Source organism: Schistocerca serialis, chromosome 11, assembly GCF_023864345.2.
Source record: "Schistocerca serialis cubense isolate TAMUIC-IGC-003099 chromosome 11, iqSchSeri2.2, whole genome shotgun sequence".
Taxonomy (NCBI): domain Eukaryota; kingdom Metazoa; phylum Arthropoda; class Insecta; order Orthoptera; family Acrididae; genus Schistocerca; species Schistocerca serialis.
The window spans coordinates 102,996,687-103,019,046 of record NC_064648.1 but is presented as its reverse complement, the minus strand read 5'-3'; the positions used below and the strand labels follow the sequence as shown (position 1 = coordinate 103,019,046).

The following is a 22,360-nucleotide window of genomic DNA, read 5'->3' as shown; positions in this document are numbered from 1 at the left end:
ACAAACTTCTCTTCTCCCCAATTCTATTCAATACCTCCTCATTAGTTATATGATCTACCCATCTAATCTTCAGCATTCTTCTGTAGCACCACATTTCGAAAGCTTCTATTCTCTTCTTGTCCAAACTATTTATCATCCACGTTTCACTTCCATACATGGCTACACTCCATACAACTACTTTCAGAAACGATTTCCTGACACTTAAATCTATACTCGATGTTAACAAATTTCTCTTCTTCATTTCTCTTCTACATTTGATATCCTCTCTACTTCGATCATCATCAGTTAATTTGCTCCCCAAATAGCAAAACTCCTTCACTACTTTAAGTGTCTCATTTCCTAATCTAATACCCTCAGCATCACCTGACTTAATTTGACTACATTCCATTATCCTCGTTTTGCTTTTGTTGATGTTCATCTTATATCCTCCTTTCAAGACACTGTCCATTCCGCTCAACTGCTCTTCCAAGTCTTTTGCTGTCTCTGACAGAATTACAATGTCATCGGCGAACCTCAAAGCTTTTATTTCTTCTCCATGGATTTTAATACCTACTCCAAATTTTTCTTTTGTTTCCTTCACTGCTTGCTCACTATACAGATTTAATAACATCAGGGAAAGGCTACAACCCTGTCTCACTCCCTTCCCAACCACTGCTTCCCTTTCATGCCTCTCAACTCTTATAATTATATGTTAATTATCTACTAATTATTCCTCTTAGACATAACATTACCATCTTTCGTAGCATAATACACCAGAAAAGCAATGTATAGCCCGTTTGACATTTGCAGGCGGGCCCGCGGCTGCAGACGTTGATCCTGGTTCCGGATCCCGTGACACACCCACTGCCGCCACTAGCCCTGGCGACGCCAGATGGCGACTGCGCACGCTCGCTGCTCTGCCACCTGGACGTGGCGGCGCGCCGGGCGTCCGTCTCGCAGAAGGTCCCCGGCGGCCCCAGGGCGCGGCTGCTGCTCCCGGTGCGGGGCGGACCGACGGCTCCGGCAGTCGCGGAGGTGTCGGCGGATGACATGGCGCGCCTCAAGGCTCAGTTGGACGTGAGTGTCGTGGAGGCTCCCCGGCGCGTCACGGGTCGTCCCCGGTCAGAGGGTAGTGTGCGGAAAGTCCCGGAGAAAGGGATGGGCTCAGCAGATGACGAGGTGGGCGCAAACGTGCCGCATCCGGATGGGGTGGCCGCGTTCCGCGAGTACTGCCGCCGCTGCGTCGTTTTGTAGGTGCAAGGACAGGCCTGGGGGGGGGGGGGGGGGGGGGGGGGGGGAAATGGCAGTTGTCATGAAATGCCTGACAGGGCTCTGTGTGCACGGCGGGTAAAATCTGCCGTCGTACTGGTGCGAGGTGCTCGTAAATCCAAATAGGGAATCTCAGTATGAATTTGCTGCCAATTTCATTTGTGTAGCGCTCTGTCTGTTCTGCTTTCTACAAGTTATTCGGTTGCTGTGCAGGGCTGGCTGTTTTTAGTATTCTGTCTTTGTATAATTTTTATGTGGAATCAGATCTGCAGCCTATTACAATATTTGTGTATTTACTGCGTGCAGTATTGTCGTTGACCTGTCGTGTGGATAGATTCCACTTCCTTCCTCTTTGTCTTTTTTCTTGTGTCTAGTTTTGAGAAAAAAAGTCTGCTTATTACTTGTAGCATTTTTTATACCAAAGAGGCAGTATTATTTTGGCAATCTGACTTACTTGTTCCTCAATAATGGCAGTGAATATTCTATTGTTTGTAGTAATTGGTCATTTGCTGACAAGCTGTTGGTTGAATGTTAAACTTTGTCCTCGTTTTTAGTGGTACTAATTGGGAACTTGAATAGATGCCTCCAGTATTAGTTAATGGCTGATAATGGTGGACACCCCAGGATAAAATGAGCAAATTTTAGGACAGGCACTTTAAATGCATTGTCATTCATATTGTGGAATATTTACTTTTGGGACCCACTGAACATATTGTTAGGTACTGTTGTCCCTTAATCGAGGAATTACCCAATTCTTTCCTACGGACTGAGAAAATGTCAACATGTGTTTACCATAGTGTAAAATACGTTGAAAGGTAATTCAAATGAAAACTATATTTATACTTTATCCAATGCTGTTAAACTGAAGTATAACAAGTACTAATTGCACCACTCCCAAATATAACATTTATTTTCAAGCTACATTCTCACCATTTTTAAACCCTGTGTTTAACGATTTTGGTGTTTCATAGCGTCAGCACTCATTGTGTCTGCCTGCTAAATCTTATCTATCACATTTAAATTCTTTCACATAGATTATTACAAATGACAGAAGTTGAAATCATATTTTAATTATTTTTTTAATAACTATCATCCCATCCCTTCTCCCTACTAAAGGGTCCGTTGTGGGTAGGATGTCTCAATATGGGATTTTTCAGCTTCTTTTTTACTCCAATAACAAGGTCAGTATTTCTATTCTGCTGTATCAGACATTTTATTTTTGTGTTCAGTTAATATACAGTGAATTTCAAAGCTGTAATACTCTCATGTTCAAGTAACAGATGTGCCCAAAAAACTGAAGTGCCACCAGAACTATGAGTGTAAAAAATAAGACTTTTTGGTGTTTTGGATAAGTGTCGTTGTTGTTGAAGATGTAGCATGATTAATACAACACTGAGGTTAATTTCCTGATGACAGTGTATTCTGGACAAACACTTGTGGCCTTTGACACTGGATTTATGAGGCATATCTGGCCACTCATCAAGAGATCATACACTCTTCAAATTGAGTTTACTTGAACTGACCATCCAAAATAAATTATGTGATACAGTGGTGTGGAGAAACTGACAGTTTTACTGGAATACCGTACACTAATCACATTGTCACTAAATTGTCAAACCTGTGGTCTGTGCTGCTTTTGATTGTTAAACGGCCAGAAGTTGGAAATGCTGACGCACAAGAGCAAATTTTGAGTTGCTACGCATTATATGTTACATTGAATTCAAAGAAAGGAATATAAATGAAATAAGCCAAAACACCTTATGTAAGAGTCAGCTCTTTCTAGTGGTACGTATGGAAAAAATTGTTACCAACGCTTGGTGCTTTCCAAAACATACAGATAACATGATCATGCTAATCTTTCACTAAATTGACAGTTAGTGCTAATGTCCACTGACCACGACAATTCAAAATGATGGTCGCCTGAATGTTACAGTGTTTGATCCTTACTGTTCTTCCCCTAGAGGCATTGGAGCAGATTTTAGATGACTTATGTGTAATGCTAAGGACAGATATGTACTAAATTTCTGATGTACGTCATCACCCAGAGCACACACTATCCCATTTGAAACTTCTTTACAATCGCACAGTTTTCGCTATTGAAAAGAGCTCACTTTAGCCCTCACTCGTCACAGTCTGAGCAGCTGAGATATCATTTGATAAATGAAGGTCCTTGTGTATTTCAGTTAAGATTCATGGAAATTTAAAATAGTTCGCGTCAAGGTAAATCCACATGACATTGTGCCATGTTTTCAATGTAGGATGAAGTACTCCACTTCTTGTGATTCATGACTACAGGGAAGCATAATAATATACTTCTCTTGCAATGGCACCAGTTATTGCCAAGTTTTCGTGTTGTTCAGTTTCATTGTATTCTCTAAATGTGAACAATTCTTTAAATTTGTGCAGTTGTCAAGTTGACTATAGTCAACATGGCATTCCTGCAAAAGTTATTGTTCTCAGTTTTGCTCTTGTGTTGTTAGTCAGATAAGAGACTGCTTCGAAGGTTTAGACAGACTGTCATTTAATTTGTGCGACACACTGACACTCGGGTAGCAACTTTTTTGTTGAATTGTAGCATTTTATTTGTATTATTCCAGAAACACTGAAACTGCATGTCTGAATGGGGTGGGTGATCGTCATTGCCGGCACACGAACAAATCGTTCACTCCACAGTCAGTCGCACACGGTTACGAAACGTATCGACACATTAAAACTGTGTGCCGGATTGTGACTGTGAACTAGTTTTCTGCCGTCCCGGCACGACTCGCGCCCCGCAGACGATTTCCGCAGGCACGCTTTGGTCTTGCAGATGGCTCGGTCAGTAGCTGAACTTCCTACAAAATATGAGGTCTGGGTTTGAGTCACAGTCCAGTGTGCAGTAAACCTGCCGGACAGTACGTGTTCACTAGGCTTAATAATGTACATATGCCTGTTTTTGTTGTGCATTTTGTAGTGTTCTCAATGGATTGGAAAGTAAAGATTTGACTCACTGCTGTCATTGAAGATTAAATATTATGCTTGTTCTTTGGCCTCTTAACTGACTGTAGCCTCGTGTGTAGCAATTGGAGCCTTCACCTCTTTCTACATCTACATCCATACTCCGCAAGCCACCTGACGGCGTGTGGTGGAGGGTACCTTGAATACCTCTATCGGTTCTCCCTTCTATTCCATTCTCGTATTGTTCGTGGAAAGAAAGATTGTCGGTATGCCTCTGTGTGGGTTCTAATCTCTCTGACTTTATCCTCGTGGTCTCTTCGCGAGATGTATGTAGGAGGGAGCAATATACTGCTTGACTCCTCGGTGAAGGTATGTTCTCGAAACTTCAACATAAGCCCGTACTGAGCTACTGAGCATCTCTCTTGCAGAGTCTTCTACTGGAGTTTATCCATCATTTCTGTAACGCTTTCGCGATTACTAAATGATCCTGTAACGAAGCACGCTGCTGTCCATTGGATCTTTTCTCTCTCTCTCTCTCTCTCTCTCTCTCTCTCTCTCTCTCTCTCTCTCTTCCATCGACCCTACCTGGTACGGATCCCACACCTCTGAGAAGTATTCAAGCAGTGGGCGAACAAGTGTACTGTAACATATTTCCTTTGTTTTCTGAATGCATTTCCTTAGGATTCTTCCAATGAATCTCAGTCTGGCATCTGCTTTACCGATGATTAATTTTATATGGCCATTCCATTTTAAATCACTCCTAATGCCTACTCCCAGATAATTTATGGAATGAACTGCTTCCATTTGCTGACCTGCTGTATTGTAGCTAAATGATAAAGGATCTTTCTTTCTATGTATTCGCAGTGCATTACATTTGTCTACATTGAGATTCAATTGCCATTCCCTGCACCATGCGTCAGTTCATTGCAGATCCTCCTGCATTTCAGTACAATTTTCCATTGTTACAACCTCTCCATATACTATAGCATCATCCGCAAAAAGCCTCAGTGAACTTCCGATGTTATCCACAAGGCCATTTACGTATATTGTGAATAGCGACAGTGTTACGACACTCCCTCTTTACTGTACTCTTTATGGTGGAAGGAAAAGCAGTAGAACAATTTCTACTTTTCTTCTGTAATTATTCTGGCGCTTTTCGTATATACATTGGTGTGCAAAACGTTAGGAGAAAAGTAACTTTCACGTGCCGCGTCACTGCCGAGGAACGTAGCTCGATGAAACTTTGACCGTACGTAGAAAGAACTGCTACGGTGTAGTCCAGAAGGCAACTGAAAGAAATACACAGTGAGTTGAACAGAACTTCAAAGACAGTAATTACACTGAAGTCACCTCGAACTCTGAAAATCCTGTAGACATTAAGATAGGTGGAATGTGATTGTTAATAGTGTTTGTGGTCACCACAGCTGCAGACGTATGCTTCGCACTGTACTTCCTTACTGGCCACAACGTTGGTAAGGCATTCTTGTGGTAGGCTGTTCTGTTCCCCCACCGACACAGTAGGAAACGGCCGGGTGGCCGTCAGGTGATGTAGATGTAGAGGTAGAGGTGCGCGCGGAAGTGCCGCAGTACGTTTCCCCGAAACGTCCCACATGTACTCGGTGGGGCTAAGTCGGGAGAATGGGCAGGCTGGCCCATTTGCCAAATATCTTTTCGACCCGGCAGCTACTCCACCTGCGCCATTGGTGTGGCTGCTCATTGTCTGTAAACGCGAAGTCGGGTCTGAACGGACCTGTGATAATATGTACAGAGTGTGACAGTAATATTGACTGGTGAGTGTATTGTGTTGACAGATTTGGTGACAGATTTGGAGGTCAGTACAGTTGCGCAACATTATGCCTCCCCACACCGTAGCATCTCGACCACCAAAATGATTGTATTTGACAGTGTTTCCAGATGTATTATGTACTCTCTTATGTTGAGAGGTCGGAATGTGGAATGCATCTAAGAATGTTGTCGAACGTGATCATTTTGGTGGTCCAGAAGGTACAATACTCCATCCCCACTCGCGTCTTTTCGGCAGTGAATTTGGCCTCGACTTCATTTTAATGGATGACAGTGAGTGACCGTATCAAACTGCACGAATCGAGTAGTTCTCGGAAACGTGAGGGTATTCACCAATAGACTGGCTCGCCTGCTCCCCCAATTTAAATCTCATCGCGTACATTTGGGATGTATTGCGAAGACGTATTATGGTACGTCCACTTGTACCGACGACCGTCCCGTAGTACTCGACAGCACTGGTGGAGGAATAGAATGTCCTAAGATGAGAACTTCTTACCACCTGCACGCGTGTCCAAAGGAACTTTGCTTCGTAATCAGAATAACATAGGCACTGCTATATTGTATCTTACCACCGTTGTGGCCAACACACGGGCACATTGCAGAACGTGCATTGCTGCCTCTGCCAATTACAAACCCTGTTAAGAATCACGTCCCGCCTTTTGTAATGTCCGGGGGACGCTCGTAAATCGCTGTGACCTCAGTATATTTGTTGTCTTTGAAGAAATGTGTCATTTCTCTTCATATTTCTTTAGGTTGCCTCATGTACTAAACTGTAACAGTTCTTTCTATGTACAGTCAAAGTTCCATCAAGCTATGTTCCTTGGTAGTGACACATTGTGTGAAAGTTACTTTTAGCCTTAAGGTTTGTGCACCAGCGTATAGCCCATACACTGTTGAAAATGATTTATAGCGGCCATCAGATAACAAAAGCTTTTGATCATTGCTTTTAACTCAGAAACACTATGTGCGAGTGCAGAATTCAGAATGATAGTCATCTGTTTCAATACGTAACACCACAATTTGGAGGCATTTCAGTTTTTAAAAAGTTCTGAAGTGATGGAACAGTGACAATTTCAGAATGGTGTGGAGCAGCACGTCTATCTCTGCCCAAAATCACAACAGCATAGATTATTGTTGTTGTACGCTTCTGCTAACTGCCTCGCTGCATTTGTGGCAGCTAGTACATTTGTCTTAATTGCTGTGGCACAACTATTTGTGGTCTAGATTTCATTTTTCCCTAGGATGAAAACTGAGATTCATATCAACTGTTTAAGTCCTCAGGATTGGCTTCACAATTTTCTTTGGTCCCATTGTGCCATTGAACTGTCTGTTACTTTGGAATTGAAAATCTCTTGCAGGTCGGATATTCGCAAGGCAGTAGGAATTAGCTTACTGAGGGGCACAATGTGAGCCAGTGAGATATGCTGACAGTTTCAACGCAGACAGCTTTATGAGTTGGAATGTAGGGACGACAAGTTTGTTCAGTTCACAATACGGTCACAGCAAAACATCTGAGTTCAGCTGTCACTGATGGCACACAAACAACATTTAACTTTTCCTCAGTTTCAAAAGTTGGAAATGACTAGATAGACAATTCTAATGCACCAAAACTGTGGATTGTTTTTCACAGATGTTTACTTACCTCTTCTGTGAAAAGGGAGAAGAGAAGAATTGTCTAGTTCAAAGAATCATAATGGATGAAAAAGGTATTTGAGACACAGTAAGACTTCGTACATCACCCCTCCGTCTACTATTAAATGTACTCACACTGCATTGTATGTAATTAAAGCACATTTGAGAAAAATTTGGTTAAAATGGCGGACAAATGTAACCTCGTGTGTTCAGTGCGGTTCCTTTTTTCCATTCAAAATCACAGGAAAGATGAGTGCTTACCTGTCCCTCCTGATTATTGTACATTCTAGCCTGGGATTTCCATTGTTATTTAGTCCAGCTCTGTAGGAATGAGTGATGCAGTGATAAGACAAGTCCTGTGACATTCCCTCTTACTGTATAGAAGATGTTGTGTTCAGGCTGTATCACTCAATATTGAGAGACAAACCTCTGTGTGAATAGTGTTTTGGTTTTGTATTTCTAGTGATGCACTGCTTTTTGTAAATATTTTCAGCTAAACTGTGTCGTGTTGCCGGTTTATTAATTCTTACATCTGCTGCAGATTTTTCTAATCCATTCCGTTTAATTTCTCAGAGATATTGGAATTTACTAACCCTTTCTATTTTATCTATTTTATTTCTCTACATTTTGGTACATTATTTTAGGTGATGAATTCAGTTTTTTCAGCTGAAATTCTTCAGCAAATTCCGTTAACAGTTTTCTCTTTAGGATTTGAATAATTGTCCATGTTAGATTTGCTGAAAGTATTGCAAAGTCATTTGCAAAAGCCAAGCAGTGGACTGTAATTCTGTTTGGTTTCCTCCCTATCTTCAGTTTTGTAACATTTTAAGCTCCTAATTCCAGATTTTTAAAAAATTTTCCTAAATACATGGTTATGCAGTGAATGAGCCTGTTATACTTATTGTTCATAGAGGCTATTTTTTATTGTTTTTAAGAATTTGAATACTTTTTCCTTTTGAAGAAAACTGACTAGTTGCGGATTACAGTACCTGCCCACTGCACACATACCTTTCCTGAATGTTTTCGAGTGTGTCCGTTTTCCCTGTGGTTTCTGAAACCTGATTTCCAGATGGGGAAGTGCTTTGGAAAACAAATTGTGGGACCAGCCAGCAAGAGTAGTGCCTGGAAATTTGACTCGCAGAGTATTGTTTTGTTTGTTCTTGCAGCGAGGAAGCTGCTGGCATTTATATAGAGTTGTGATAGTTACCCGCTCTAGACTAGGAGGATGCGATTCGATCGGGAGCTCCGAGCACCCGACGATAACGATAGTGTCTCCGGCTCTCTCGTGGCCGAGTCACTGTAGCTGGAAAATTCAGTTTCTTGCCCATTTTTTGTGTAAGCTAGTCAGGTAGTCTTTTGCTGTACATTTGAAATGTGATGATTTGATGTGTTTATCAAAACTGACTTGGGAAGCATTCACCAGCTGGTGAACAATGTGTCCAGATTGATTCTCATGTTTAGGTAAAAGTTTGGAACAAACTGTTGCTACCAGTCATGCCATTTTGGGAACTAAATGCAGCGATGGAAAATTTGGAACGACATGGTAGAACTTAAATACCTGTGGTAGGATATATGAGTGTACTGATTTTCCGGAAAAGTAAATTTTATGCATTTAAAATCTCCTCTCTCCTTTGAATCAGGGATAAACTAAACATTGCAACGGTCAGAGAGATGACAGCAGCAACATACCTCTACATGAACCTGCTTACTGTAGTGAGCTTTGCTCCTTTCCCCAGTGGCGGAAGTATGTAGTTTAGGAACTGGTGTAGAGCTCCGTCGTTCCTCCCCCTCGAGTCCCCACCAGCCCCGCAAACACATCAAATAATTCCTGCTTTCACCTCAAATGCATGCAAACAGAAATTTCTATATTCTACTATAGCAGCTGCATTTTGCTCCACATTGCTTTCAATTTTTAGGCAAATACTGCTTAGAGAAACACACCCGAAATATAATAAGTCACTCATCAACTGGCATTAAAGTGGCAGTAATATCAGAATGGTTTATTCTATTTACTTTCTTCAGCCTTGTCATTTTCAGGCTCAGAGAAACAGCTCACAGATTCGTCGTCATCGTCACCATCATCGTAATCACAAAGTAATTCCGAAAGAATTTTCAGGTATTATTGCATCGAGAATAAAAAAATCCCTTGGAACTTTCCTTACAACTTAGAGAAGAAGAATTATGCAGAAAAAATATTTGTAAATAGTTGTATTTACATATGTACAAATGAGTAAATGTTTGTTTGGGACTTCTGTGGACCAGTTCTTGCAGCAGAAAACGTATTCGCATTGGGCCGCTTGTATCGCATGAGGATGCACAGTAATCGCAGTTTAATCTGAAAACAATGATCCCGATTATGACTCGGATTACACATTCAAAACATTTAGACAGTGAAAGAAAATACGTTGCTGTAAGAAGTTACAAAATAGGCAAAAGAAAATTCTCTTGGGCATTTTTGATCCAAAATAGGTGCTTATGTATTTGCATTACATAATTAAAAAATGTGAAACTGTTCTGGAAAGAGTGCCACATCCAAAAACATGCTATTGCAGTTTCATGATTTTATAACAGGTGTAACAGTCATTTCCGTGTTGTAAACACATGTGACTGATTAGAGATCCTGATCGTGACAGAAACTATAATTTAATACACTTAAATTGGTACATAAATTCAGCTACACATGCTGTGGATCTTTAATGAATCGGTCTTGGACCCTAAACAGTTATTGCCTCTGTCCATTCCCTCAAATTTGTAACAATCGGAGTACCTTTGATTGAATTCTCTCATGTTGAGAAATTAGGAGGAGCAATCTATGTCTCACTTTGCAAAAAAACTATCAGTAGCATAAACTTTTCTTTATTTTGACTATCGGTTTTGACAGATACATCTGTCATCTTCTGGTCTTCAAAAAATTTTCATTATAAAATGCATTTATTGTGCCACATTGTCATTATGGTGAATAAAAAATAGCACATTATACAGAGGTTTGTCATAAATAAAACATTTACAGTTAAAAAGGTTCTTGTGCACATGGCTGTGTCCACATGCTCAGCACTCACAAATGATTGTCAATTCTCAAAAATCACATTATACAGTAAAATGCCCGTTCGCATTTACTGTATATTGTGATTTTTAAGAATTAAAGTCGTTTGTGAGTGCTCACAGCCATGTGCACAAGATGTTTTTTTATTATAAATGTTTTATTTCTGACAAACCTTTGTATAATGTGATTTTTTTTATCCACATAATGACAAAATGGAATGACATTCTAAGTTACTATGAACACATTTTGTAATGAAAATTTTTTTGAAGCCCAGATGATGACAGTTATATCTATCAAAATTAGTTATCAAAAACAAAACTGAATTTATAAGATCTTGTCTATCAAACATTTTTGACAAAGTACCTTTGCTACAAAAAGATCGATTTTCTTTATTTTGCGATCTCAAATTTGAACTTACCACACAGACTGAGAGAATGAAAACCCTCACAAAACAAGCAAATCGTAAAAGCATTTAAATGACTTACAAGCTCTGCGTCCACAGAAGTATATATCAAACTAAAATCATTGGCATCACTTTCACAACTACCATGTGAGAATAATTTTTGTTTACAAACTATTTTAGTGAATAAAAGCACACGTGCGTGGTAAATGGTCGAGCCTAGACCGTAAGCTGTCAATTGTGTGCCCACGCTTATAAGTGTCAGGGACAAATCTATGCTGTGGTACCCAGTGTGGACTGCAGATACCCCTCCTACTCCCGCATCCTGCCCTCCCACTTTCTTGTATTACCAAACTGATGATTCCTTGAAGCACCAGATTGATTGTGTGCTGTCAGCTTATCCTCACTTTCTGTCAATTTGATCTATAAAGAGCTTTTTTGCACAATTCTATCCATTTCCTCTTCACCGGTTACTCATTCTGCACGTCTAACATTCAGAATTCCTGCATATCGCCACATTTCCCGAGTTCACATTCTCTTCACTGTATGCTGTTTATTGTCCATCTTTCATTGTTATGTAAGGCTACACTCCAGACTCTTGCTTTCGTATAGTCTTCCTTGCACTTTAAATATATGCTTTGTTTACAACCGCCTCTTTCAAGAAAGCTCTTATTGCTGTTGCCAGTCTGCATTTTGTACCATCTTCACTTTTGCTGTCGTCTCGTAGTTTGCTCCCAAATTGGCAAAGTTCTTCTATTACTTAATAAAATTACAGAAGTAGTACTGTTACAGGTCCACCGTCTCAAACTCTATTTATGCTGACGCGTGTTTTACACTATCACTCATTGTATGTATTGATTAGAGAAAAAAATGTCTTGTTTAAAAAATGCTGTAAAGTGAAGAGGCTACATTTAGGAAATCACATGTAAATTTTAACGAGGCCATAGCATCTCTCCTACTGGACTTCGGCAGTGCTGTGACTGGTAGCAGAATTTGTTCCATTTCAACTAGTACCTCAAATATTTCAGTGCGGCAATAAAACAGTGTCGGCTCCCCATCCGTATACATTAACTTGTTTCTCAGTAATATCGACTCAGCTGTAATCGTATTTTCTCACCCTTCGCAGTACGCCACAGTCGGTGTCGGGTCGGAAACCGTGTCACACAGTTATTCTGAATGTGGCCGCAGTGGGGTTAAAATCCCTGCTGCTGGGTCAGGAAACAGTATTACTGCATTTACACATTATTGTACCACAGTATATTCGTGTAGTGTGTAGGTCACACAATGAGGGAAGTTTCGTCTTCTACATTGTGTTGTGCAATATGTATATCGGTGTCATAGCTTTTGTGATTCTAGTACGTGTTACCTAGCTTGTCCCCTGTTGCTCAGTGTTTCCAGCTGTCTACGGTTGTGTAATCTGCAGATATCGCACACATATACCTGTTTACAGATTAGACTTCCTGCGGAAATAGAATCTCTCTTATATATATATATATACAAATTTAAGACAGCCTCGGAATGCCTATATTTGTGCAGAGTTACCCCAGCTAAATAGCATAATTCAATGTTAATATCTACTGTACCCTTCAGAGTACGTATTATATCGACGGAAAGTATTATCGGAGAGGCTTGCCCTTGACGTGTGTGCAATTTCGGTAAGCACAATTTAGAGTATATTCGTCAGTAATTGTGATTGTCTGTGCTCTTTTCATTCCTGAAGACAGGGTAAACCTTTCTCTTTGTGCGTGCAATAGCTGCCGATATAAGATATATATGTATACATATATAATATATTTAACTATATATTGTACTGTAGTTTCTAATGTTACTTTAGTTGGTGTGTGTTTTATGCCTTATGCACAATTAGTCGGAGCACAACACTTAGAGCTGGCATAAATTCTGTACTAATCAGGCTGACCACTGTGATAAAAAAGAATGCTTTTTTTTAATAACTGCGGGGAGGAAAAGCATCAGTGTGGAGAACAAAAGTTAAAAAATAATAATACTCTTTTTGTTTATTTACGCTTAATGGAATTGTATTTAAATTTATTTATTTTGTTACTGTGTATTTGGTATATTTTATAAACAGAGAATTTACCTTGTGCAATGTAAAAAGAAAAAAAATCTGAGAATAAACTTTTATTTTCAGAATTCAGTTCTCTCTACTTATTTCTTTTCTTTGCTTCTTAATTTCACAACCACCCCCTCATCAAACTTTTCAATGACTAGTGCACTGTGACCAAAATAAGTTGTCAGGTATGGCAGGATACGAATAGCTCGTCTCGGTAGATACCGGTCGTGGCAGCGGAGCGTTCCTTCACAATTTACGGCTTCTGTAGGTGTCGGTATGCACAAAACTGTTCGGCACACGAATAACCGCGGTAGTTGCTTTCCCTCCTCGTTACCAAATAGAGTTGTCGGCTCGTAACGAACGATATCTGTCTAGCCGACAATTCGTAATTGGGCCAGGTGTATCTGTGGAAATGTCTGCTCTCAGTGTTATATGTGCTTGGATGAAACACAGACCAACAGTCTTTGCACAGTATGGTAGCTATCACCAACTAAATTGTGTGCTGCTAGACTATAATTTTTAAAGCTTCTGGTCTAGAGCCTGTTATAATACGATCCATAAAGTTGTAGTTAACTTCTGTTGCATTGCAGAATGATCGATAACTACAGTTGACTGTCAGGAACTCGGTGTTAAAAAATCTGTGACAGTCAACACTTGTGCTGTTCTGTGAACTAGAACAACACGATGGATCGGTACATTATCAACCAAACTGTGCAGTTTATTATGTGTGATGTTATATGAGGCTCGCTTTTTTTGAGTAAGTACCATTTTAATATTAAAACCATACGTGCATTTTTTAAAACAGTTATGTTATTACATGAAAGTATAGATTCTAATATACTTTTCAATATAATTTTCACCAATATTCTGGCATTTACAAGTTGACCAACTTTTGAATTCCATTCTCATAAAAATATGCCAGCCACTGCCGAACAGCTATTTCGAAGTCGTCGTTTTTTGAAGTGGGGGGAACGAGTTGTAATCACTGAGTGCTGAATTAGGTTTGTACAGAGGTTAATAGAGCCGTTTACAGCCAAATAACGTGATAAGGTCTAGCGCTCGTTGCCACGACTTTTATTTATTTATGTGTTTTTATTTAAATTGTACTTGATGTTTTGTCTCACAGGGGAAGCATACATCCAACATGTCACAACCATGATATTGCTTACATTGTTTATTAGATAAGGAGCAGTCAAATGAATATGAGACAGAGGGGAAAAAAGGTAAGTAAACTGCTTATTATTTCAAAAGTAATCATCATAACTGTTAACACATTTATCCCACTGTGAGACAAGAAGGTCAATACGTTCACAGAAAAATATTGACGATTGCCTGCGCAACCACAATTGTACCCAGGTGTGCATCTCTTCGTATGAAGCAGATCCACGGTCACGGATGCCTTTCGACAAATTACCAGATGAAATAAAATGTCTGACGGACAGCAGTAATAGCTTCAAAAATAAATTGAAATCATATCTCCTTGACAACCTGCGGTGGCCCGGTATATGTTAAGCTCTCTCTATACAGCTTAAGCGTTTTCGTGGACTTAATTGTTGAAGAATGCTGGTTCTGCTTTCTTGCAGCGCTGATGTCTTCTCCTAGCACCGGACGCTTCTCCGAAGATTTCGGTGCTTATTTAAAAAAATACGATACTCTTGGAATATCACTCAATGCACCAGAACATATTTATTTCCACTTTGTACAAAAAAACAACTAAACTTTATGACGTAAGCCCACACATTACCGGGCACCCAGAATCAGTTAATTACACATTTTTGAACACAATTAATACAGAAGCTTTTATTGTGGCTGACTATCCACATCCAGTGCAAGTACTCTCAACAGCAGTTCAACGTCTAATAAACAGTCACTATTTCGAGTCTCTCCATTTGTTTTTTAACAATACAAAGCTACATTACTCTTTGCAGCCGGCCACGGAGCTTCCGGGCCATATTTGCTTATTCTTGGCAGGTCGCGCTGAACACTTGCCAGTGCCGACAAATTATCTCCCTTCCAGTTTCGCCTGCACAAACAATAAATGGGTGCAGTATCCCATGCTCATCCTTAAGCCCTGCTTTAAAATAACGCTTGTTTGAAATTGCTGGAACAAAAGTGTCTCTAGACTTACATAAAATTCTGGGGGCACTACAAACTCCTCCTATACCATAGGTGAATTCTTGAATAGGAATAAATAAATCTCTAAATATAGTATATGCATTTTGTGCCATTTACGGGAATGGGGTAAATAATAGAAACATTAATCTTTAACTCTGTATTGTAATATGTATATATTAAAAAATCTTCTTTCATATGTGCATTTCTTGTGCACTTGACACGTTCCACATCATAACGGCTACCATAATGTTTGATTGATCAAGGAACTCACAACCAACTTTCTTCAAGACTCCAAAATATGGAAATCACATGCCTTTCTTTGGGACTGCAAAATATGGAAATCACATTGAGCTGTATGGTGGATGGGTAAGGGTTTCCCAGTGGAACTTCTGCAGCGTGGATGACCCCACATGTCGGCAAGGTCTTTTAGAGTACGGTACAGAGTTGTGCTCGGAAGCCCTTATACACCCTCCATACAGTTCCTCTTTCTCCCCACGAAATTTCCATGTTTTTGGAGCCCTGAAGAAAGACATTTGTGGCCGTGGATTTGCTTCGAGCAAAGTAGTACGCGCCTGGGCCTAATTGCGGTTCGGTGGACAACTTCGGACATTTTTCGTGGAGGAATTGACTGTCTTGCCTCACAGTGGGATAAATATATTAACAGTGATGGCAATTACTTTTGAAATAATAAACAGTTTACTTACCTCCTTTCATCTGTCATATTTTTGTTTGGCTGTTCCTTACAGTTGTATATACGAGGGTGGTTTGAAAATTTCTCGGAACAGAATAGAAAAAAAGTACTTACATCACTAAAACATTTTTTATTTTTCAGTGTAATTTCCTTGTAGATTAATCCACTTGGTCCAACAATGTTCCAATGCCTTGATCCTGTCTCAAAATTTTTTCATTTTCAGTTCTTCAGTTAAAATGTGATACACCCTTTCAGATGACATCTGGCAAGCATAAGCAATTTCACTCACTTTCAATCGGAGATCCTCCGTGGCCATTTTGTGCACTTTTGCAATGATTTCTGGAGTAGTGACATGTCTCAGCCGACTACTGCATGGATAGTCATCTAAGCTCTCGTGACCAAATTTAAATTTGTGTGTCCACTTGGCAACAGTGGAATATGAAGGAGCAGAGTCCCCCCAGTGTATTCTGGAAATTGGCACGAATGTCCTTTGATTTCATACCTTTCTTTACGAAGTACTTAATCACTTCTAGAATCTCGATTTCCCCCCCCCCCCCCAAAACACACACACACACACACACACACACACACACACACACACACACACACACACACACACACACACACACACCAACTTCGCAAATTACTACACGGGAACAACAACAGAGCCATACCACCACAGGTTTCTTCCGAGAGCACTGACATGGCACGTGTTTATAGGCAACAGTACAGTGAATATCACGTGAACAACTTGTTGCCCTAACACTGACCTCTCGTGGTGATTCCGAGAACTTTTCAAACCACTCTCGTATTTAGATGCAACAAATGGTGCCCTAGTATGATGCATTTCTCCAGTCTTCCTGAGAAATTGATGTTCAAAGTTTTAAGAATGTGTTGAAAGCTGTACAAGAGTGTCAGCTGTAGAAATTAAGTGGCTAAGGTGGCAGACTAAAAGAATGACTGTGTCCTGCGTTAGTCTCATCATTTTCCACCAAACACTTGTACGGTTACAATGAATGAGGTTTGTTTAAAAAGGAACAGTAGCAACAATTACATTAAAATTGAATGTCAAAAGCAGTAAAGGAAACAAAAGAAAATTTCGGAGTAGGAATTAAAAACTTTAAGGTACGTCAATGACATTGTAATTCTGTCGGAGACAGCAAAGGACCTGTTAGAGCAGCTGAATGGAATGGACAGTGTCTTGAAAGGATGATATAACTAAAGCAAAACGATGATAATGAAATGTAGTCGAATTAAATCGGGTGATGCTGAGGGTATTAGATTCGGAAATGAGACGCTTAAAGTAGTAAATGAGTTTTGCTATTTGGGGAGCAAAATAACTGATGGTGGTCAAAGTAGAGAGGATATAAAATGTAGACTGGCAATGGCAAGGAAAGCGTTTCTGAAGAAGAGAAATTTGTTAACATAGAGTATACAGGGTGCTACAAAAAGGTACGGCCAAACTTTCAGGAAACATTCCTCACTCACAAAGAAAGAAAATATGTTATGTGGACGTGTGTCCGGAAAAGCTTACTTTCCATGTTAGAGCTCATTTTATTACTTCTCTTCAAATCACATTAATTGTGGAATGGAAACACGCAGCAACAAACGTAACAGCGTGACTTCAAATACTTCATTACAGGAAATGTTAAAAATGTCCTCCGTTAGCGAAGCTACGTGCATCCACCCTCAGTCGCACGGAATCCCTGATGCGCTGATGCAGCCCTGGAGAATAGCGTATTGTATCACAGACGTCCACAATACGAGCACGAAGAGTCTCTACATTTGGTACCGGGGTTGCGTAGACAAGAGCTTTCAAATGCCCCATAAATGAAAGTCAAGAGGGTTGAGGTCAGGAGAGCGTGGAGGCCACAGAATTGGTCTGCCTCTACCAATCCATCGGTCACCGAATCTGTTCTTGAGAAGCGTACGAACACTTCAACTGAAATGTGCAGGTGCTCCATCGTGCATGAACCACATGTTGTGTCGTACTTCTAAAGGCACATGTTCTAGCAGCACAGGTAGAGTATCCCGTATGAAATCATAACGTGCTCCATTGAGCGTAGGTGGAAGAACATACTGACGAAACTAAAATGAGCTCTAACATGGAAATTAAGCGTTTCCGGACACATGTCCACATAACATCTTTTCTTTATTTGTGTGTGAGGAATGTTTCCTGAAAGTTTGGCCGTACCTTTTTGTAACACCCTGTAGATTTAAATGTCAGGAAGTTGTTTCTGAAAGTATTGGTATAGAATGTGGCCATGTATGGAAGTGAAATGTGGACGATAAATGGTTTAGACAAGAAGGGAATAGAAGCATTCGAAATGTGGTGCTACAGAAGAATGCTGAAGATTAGATGGGTAGATCACATAACTAATGAGGAGGTATTGGATAGAATTGGGGAGAAGAGAAATTTGTGGCACACCTTGACTAGAAGAAGGGATCAGTTGGTAGGACATGTTCTGAGACATTGAGGGATTGCCACTTTAGTATTGGAGGGCAGCGTGGAGGGTAAAAATCGTAGAGAGCGACCAAGAAATGAATACACTAAGCAGATTCAGAAAGATGTAGGTTGCAGTAGGTACTGGGAGATGAAGCAGCTTGCACAGGATAGAGTAGCATGGAGAGCTGCATCAAACCAGTTTCCAGACTGAAGACCATGACAGCAACAACGGCATTGTTGGCTGGGATATCCCACACAGTGAGGTCAGCCACCTATTTGGAAAGGGCATTCTTCCTCTGAGCTCGTTTGCCCCTTTCCTTGTGGATACGTGAGAACAGTCACTTGGGTATTTGTCAATTTTAGCCGAGTGTAGTGGATGTTGGTACTGTAGTGTCACACCGGTGTTGCACAGTGGAGATGAAGGGAGAAGGGAGAGGGTGAAACTCGATGCCGACACACGCTCCAGTCTTCTCGAACGACACTGAGGGGGTGAGGGAGCAGGTGAGCTTAACGGCACCTTCCGACGGACAGATCACCGTCGACAGCATCACTCGTCCGGAACATCGGCATTTGGTTACAGACGTGTATGTAATACAGTAGTTTGAAAAATGAACAAAATTGGTGACTCCCCTGGGTGTAGGTTCCTATATTGGAATTGATTTTACTCGGAGGCAAAAAATCTGAGAGCAACACTTTGCACCTATCCCAAAACGCAGTGCACACCATTTTTCAGGCTGAAAATGTTTGTGAAAATTTCTCTATCTTTGGTGATAATACACTACTGGCCATTAAAATTGCTACACCAGGAAGAAATGCAGATGATAAACGGGTATTCATTGGATAAATATATTGTACTAGAACTGAAATGCGATTACATTTTCACGCAATTTGGGTGCATAGGTTCTGAGAAATCAGCGCCCAGAACAACCACCTCTGGCCATAATAAAGACCTTGATACGCCTGGGCATTGGGTCAAACAGAGCTTGGATGGCGGGTACAAGTACAGCTGCCCATGCAGCCTCAACACGATACCACAGTTCATCAAGAGTAGTGACTGGCGTATTGTGACGAACCAGTTGCTCGGCCACCATGGACCACACGTTTTCTGTTGGTGAGAGATCTGGAGAATGGGATGGCCAGGGCAGCAGTCGAACATTTTCTGTATCCAGAAAGGCCCGTACACGACCTGCAACATACAGTCATGCATTATCTTGCTGAAATGTAGGGTTTCGCAAGGATCGAATGAAGGGTGGAGCCACGGGTCGTAACACATCTGAAATGTAACGTCCACTGTTGAAAGTGCCGTCAGTGCGAACAAGAGGTGACTGAGGCGTGTAACCAGTGTCATCCCATACCATCACGCCGGGTGATACACCAGTATAGCGATGACGAATACACGCTTCCAATGTGCGTTCATTGCAATGTCGCCAAACACGATGCTGTAAACAGAACCTGGATTCATGCGAAAAAATGACGTTTTGCCATTCGTGCACCTAGCTTTGTCGTCGAGTACACCATCGCAGGCGCTGCTGTCTGTGATGCAGCGTCAAGGGTAACCGCAGCCACGGTCTCTGAGCTGATAGTCCGTGCTGCTGCAAACGTCGTCGGACTGCTCGTGCAGATGGTTGTTGTCTTGCAAACGTCCCCATTTGTTGACTCAGGGATCGAGACGTGGCTGCACGATACAGTACAGCCGTGCGGATAAGATGCCGGTTGTCTCGACTGCTAGTGATACGAGGCCGTTGGGATCCAGCATGGCGTTCGGTATTACCCTCCTGAACCCACCGATTCCATATTTGCTAACAGTCATTGGATCTCCACCGACGCAAGCAGCAATGTTGCGATACGATAAACCACAATCGCGATAGGCTACAATCCGACCTTTATCAAAGTCGGTAACGTGATGGTACGCATTTCTCCTCCTTACACGAGGCATCACAACAACATTTCACCAGGCAACGCCAGTCATCTGCTGTTTGTGTATGAGAAATCAGTTGGAAACTTTCCTCATGTCATCACATTGTAGGTGTCGCCACCGGTGCCAACCTTGTGTGAATGCTCTGAAAAACTAATCATTTGAATATCACAGCATCTTCTTCCTCTCGGTTAAATTTCTCGTCTGTAGCATGTCATGTTCGTGGTGTAGCAGTTTTAATGGCCAGTAGTGTAGATGTCTCCATTCTTTGTGTTGCTGTTTCGTTTCGGGTGGAATGTCTGTCACCTGTGTTTCATTTTGAGTAACAATTTAGCTTACAAGTTTATCATTTTCATTAGTGTACTACACGAGGAAATTGGAAGCAACGGCTACTCGATTAGTTTTTTTTATCTATGTCAGCATTCTCGGTTTCCAGTGTGAGCACAAATTCTAGTAGTTAAGCATTCCTTAAGAATTTTTTAAACAGTACTTAATGAATTTTGGGGAAACACATTACATCGGGAACAAATTGTAAAACATCTGTTGTCTAGAGTTGTCGCAAAAACGTTCTACAACACATCTTCAGAGATAAGTCACAATTACCCACATCACACTACGTCACAAATGTAAGTACTGCTGTCTTCAAATGCTTCAAATCATTTTTGTACCATTTCATCACTTAGTGTTTGTTCCATAAATTTCACTAACCTGCCAATTACTTTCACCTGCTATCATAGCTTTCACACACAGAAAGCTTATCACTGTGCATATTTCACACTCGATGGCAGGTCCAGTTAACTGTGGCAGATGGAGTCCGGATAAATGTTATCATTGGGGTATCTTTGGATATGTAACAGGCATACGAGTCGGGACGTGAGTGCAGGTTGTCACCACAGCAATGCAGTGTGGCAATACTTATAAGTGGTACTTACTTGTAAACGTGTTTCGTGCCTGCACAAGTTAGTTGTGTTAGTTGTGCAGTTTGCATTATTGTTTGCAGTCGCAGCGACTCCACAAGTGCCGAACTTAATGGTGCAGTTTGTAAGGTATTACAAACAGTTGGTTCGGCATACCTCGAAGAAGCTTTAGGAGGTGACTTGTACGGTAACTGTTAACAGGAAAGATGACACTGTTGTAGATAAATATTTAGAGCATCCTTCCTTATATGAGACACAGGAAATATTAATAATAGCGACAAAATTAGAAGGTGAGTAGGATGCAATTTAGAAATTGGTAAGTTGAAAATTATTGCACCTAACAAGCAATATCCAGCTTAAAAAAGATGGGAAAAAATTTTACTACTCAAAGATGATTTGTAGCTCCTTTTCGGTAAATGATGCGAGAAGAAAGTGAGTTTTTCATGAGCTTCCCAAGTGAACAAATTAATTGCTGCAGCTTGCGAAGAGCTTTAACAAAATTGGTTTGTAATATGGTGTGTGACAGTTTGGAATACTTATTCCTTGTCCTCAAGTCAAGATTAATGAACTGACCACATACTTATAATGCAACTTTTTGAAGTCCCTTTGGAATGTGCACACTTGGAAAGCTGACAACTTCATCACGAAAATGGCATTGATCTCTTAAGAGATGGATTTTGTATCGGTCATTGACACAAGTCGCTCTGTTTTAGACATTCTGTTTACAGTAACTATGACATACACAGCACCCTAAACTACAAGGTCATGTTATTGACAAGTGAGGTGATAGATAGTTCATGATTGTAGGAGAATACGGTAACAAAATTCCGACAAAATGAGACACACGTCACAGTACAGGGTGCCCAAACAGTTGCATCATTATACAGTGCAAATTCACTCTGATGCCAACGCAGACATGTATTGTCACATGCAAACAATAGTAAAGGTGCCGAATGGCATCCTTTGATAGATTGCCCAGAGCATCTTGTACTTTTTGTTGCAGCTCAGCGATGGTTGTTGTGGGCTCTGGAGAACGAATAAGTTTCTGCTGCACAGTGATCAATTAGTATGAAGATAGTATCTGTTCATTTGGACATGTCCAAAGGAACATACACTGTGGTGATCTTTCAGGTCTCTAAGAA

At 40.8% G+C, this 22,360-nt stretch overlaps 1 protein-coding gene across 1 annotated transcript in view; it reads left to right on the top strand.

The window, feature by feature from the left end:
- The window catches only part of LOC126427276 (pleckstrin homology domain-containing family M member 2), a 271,933-nt gene that overhangs the window by 131,899 nt on the left and 117,674 nt on the right, over nucleotides 1–22,360 (top strand). Inside the window, exon 13 of the mRNA XM_050089544.1 lies at nucleotides 790–1,056. Coding sequence (XP_049945501.1) covers nucleotides 790–1,056 — 267 coding nt within the window. The remainder of the gene's footprint in view (nucleotides 1–789; nucleotides 1,057–22,360) is intronic.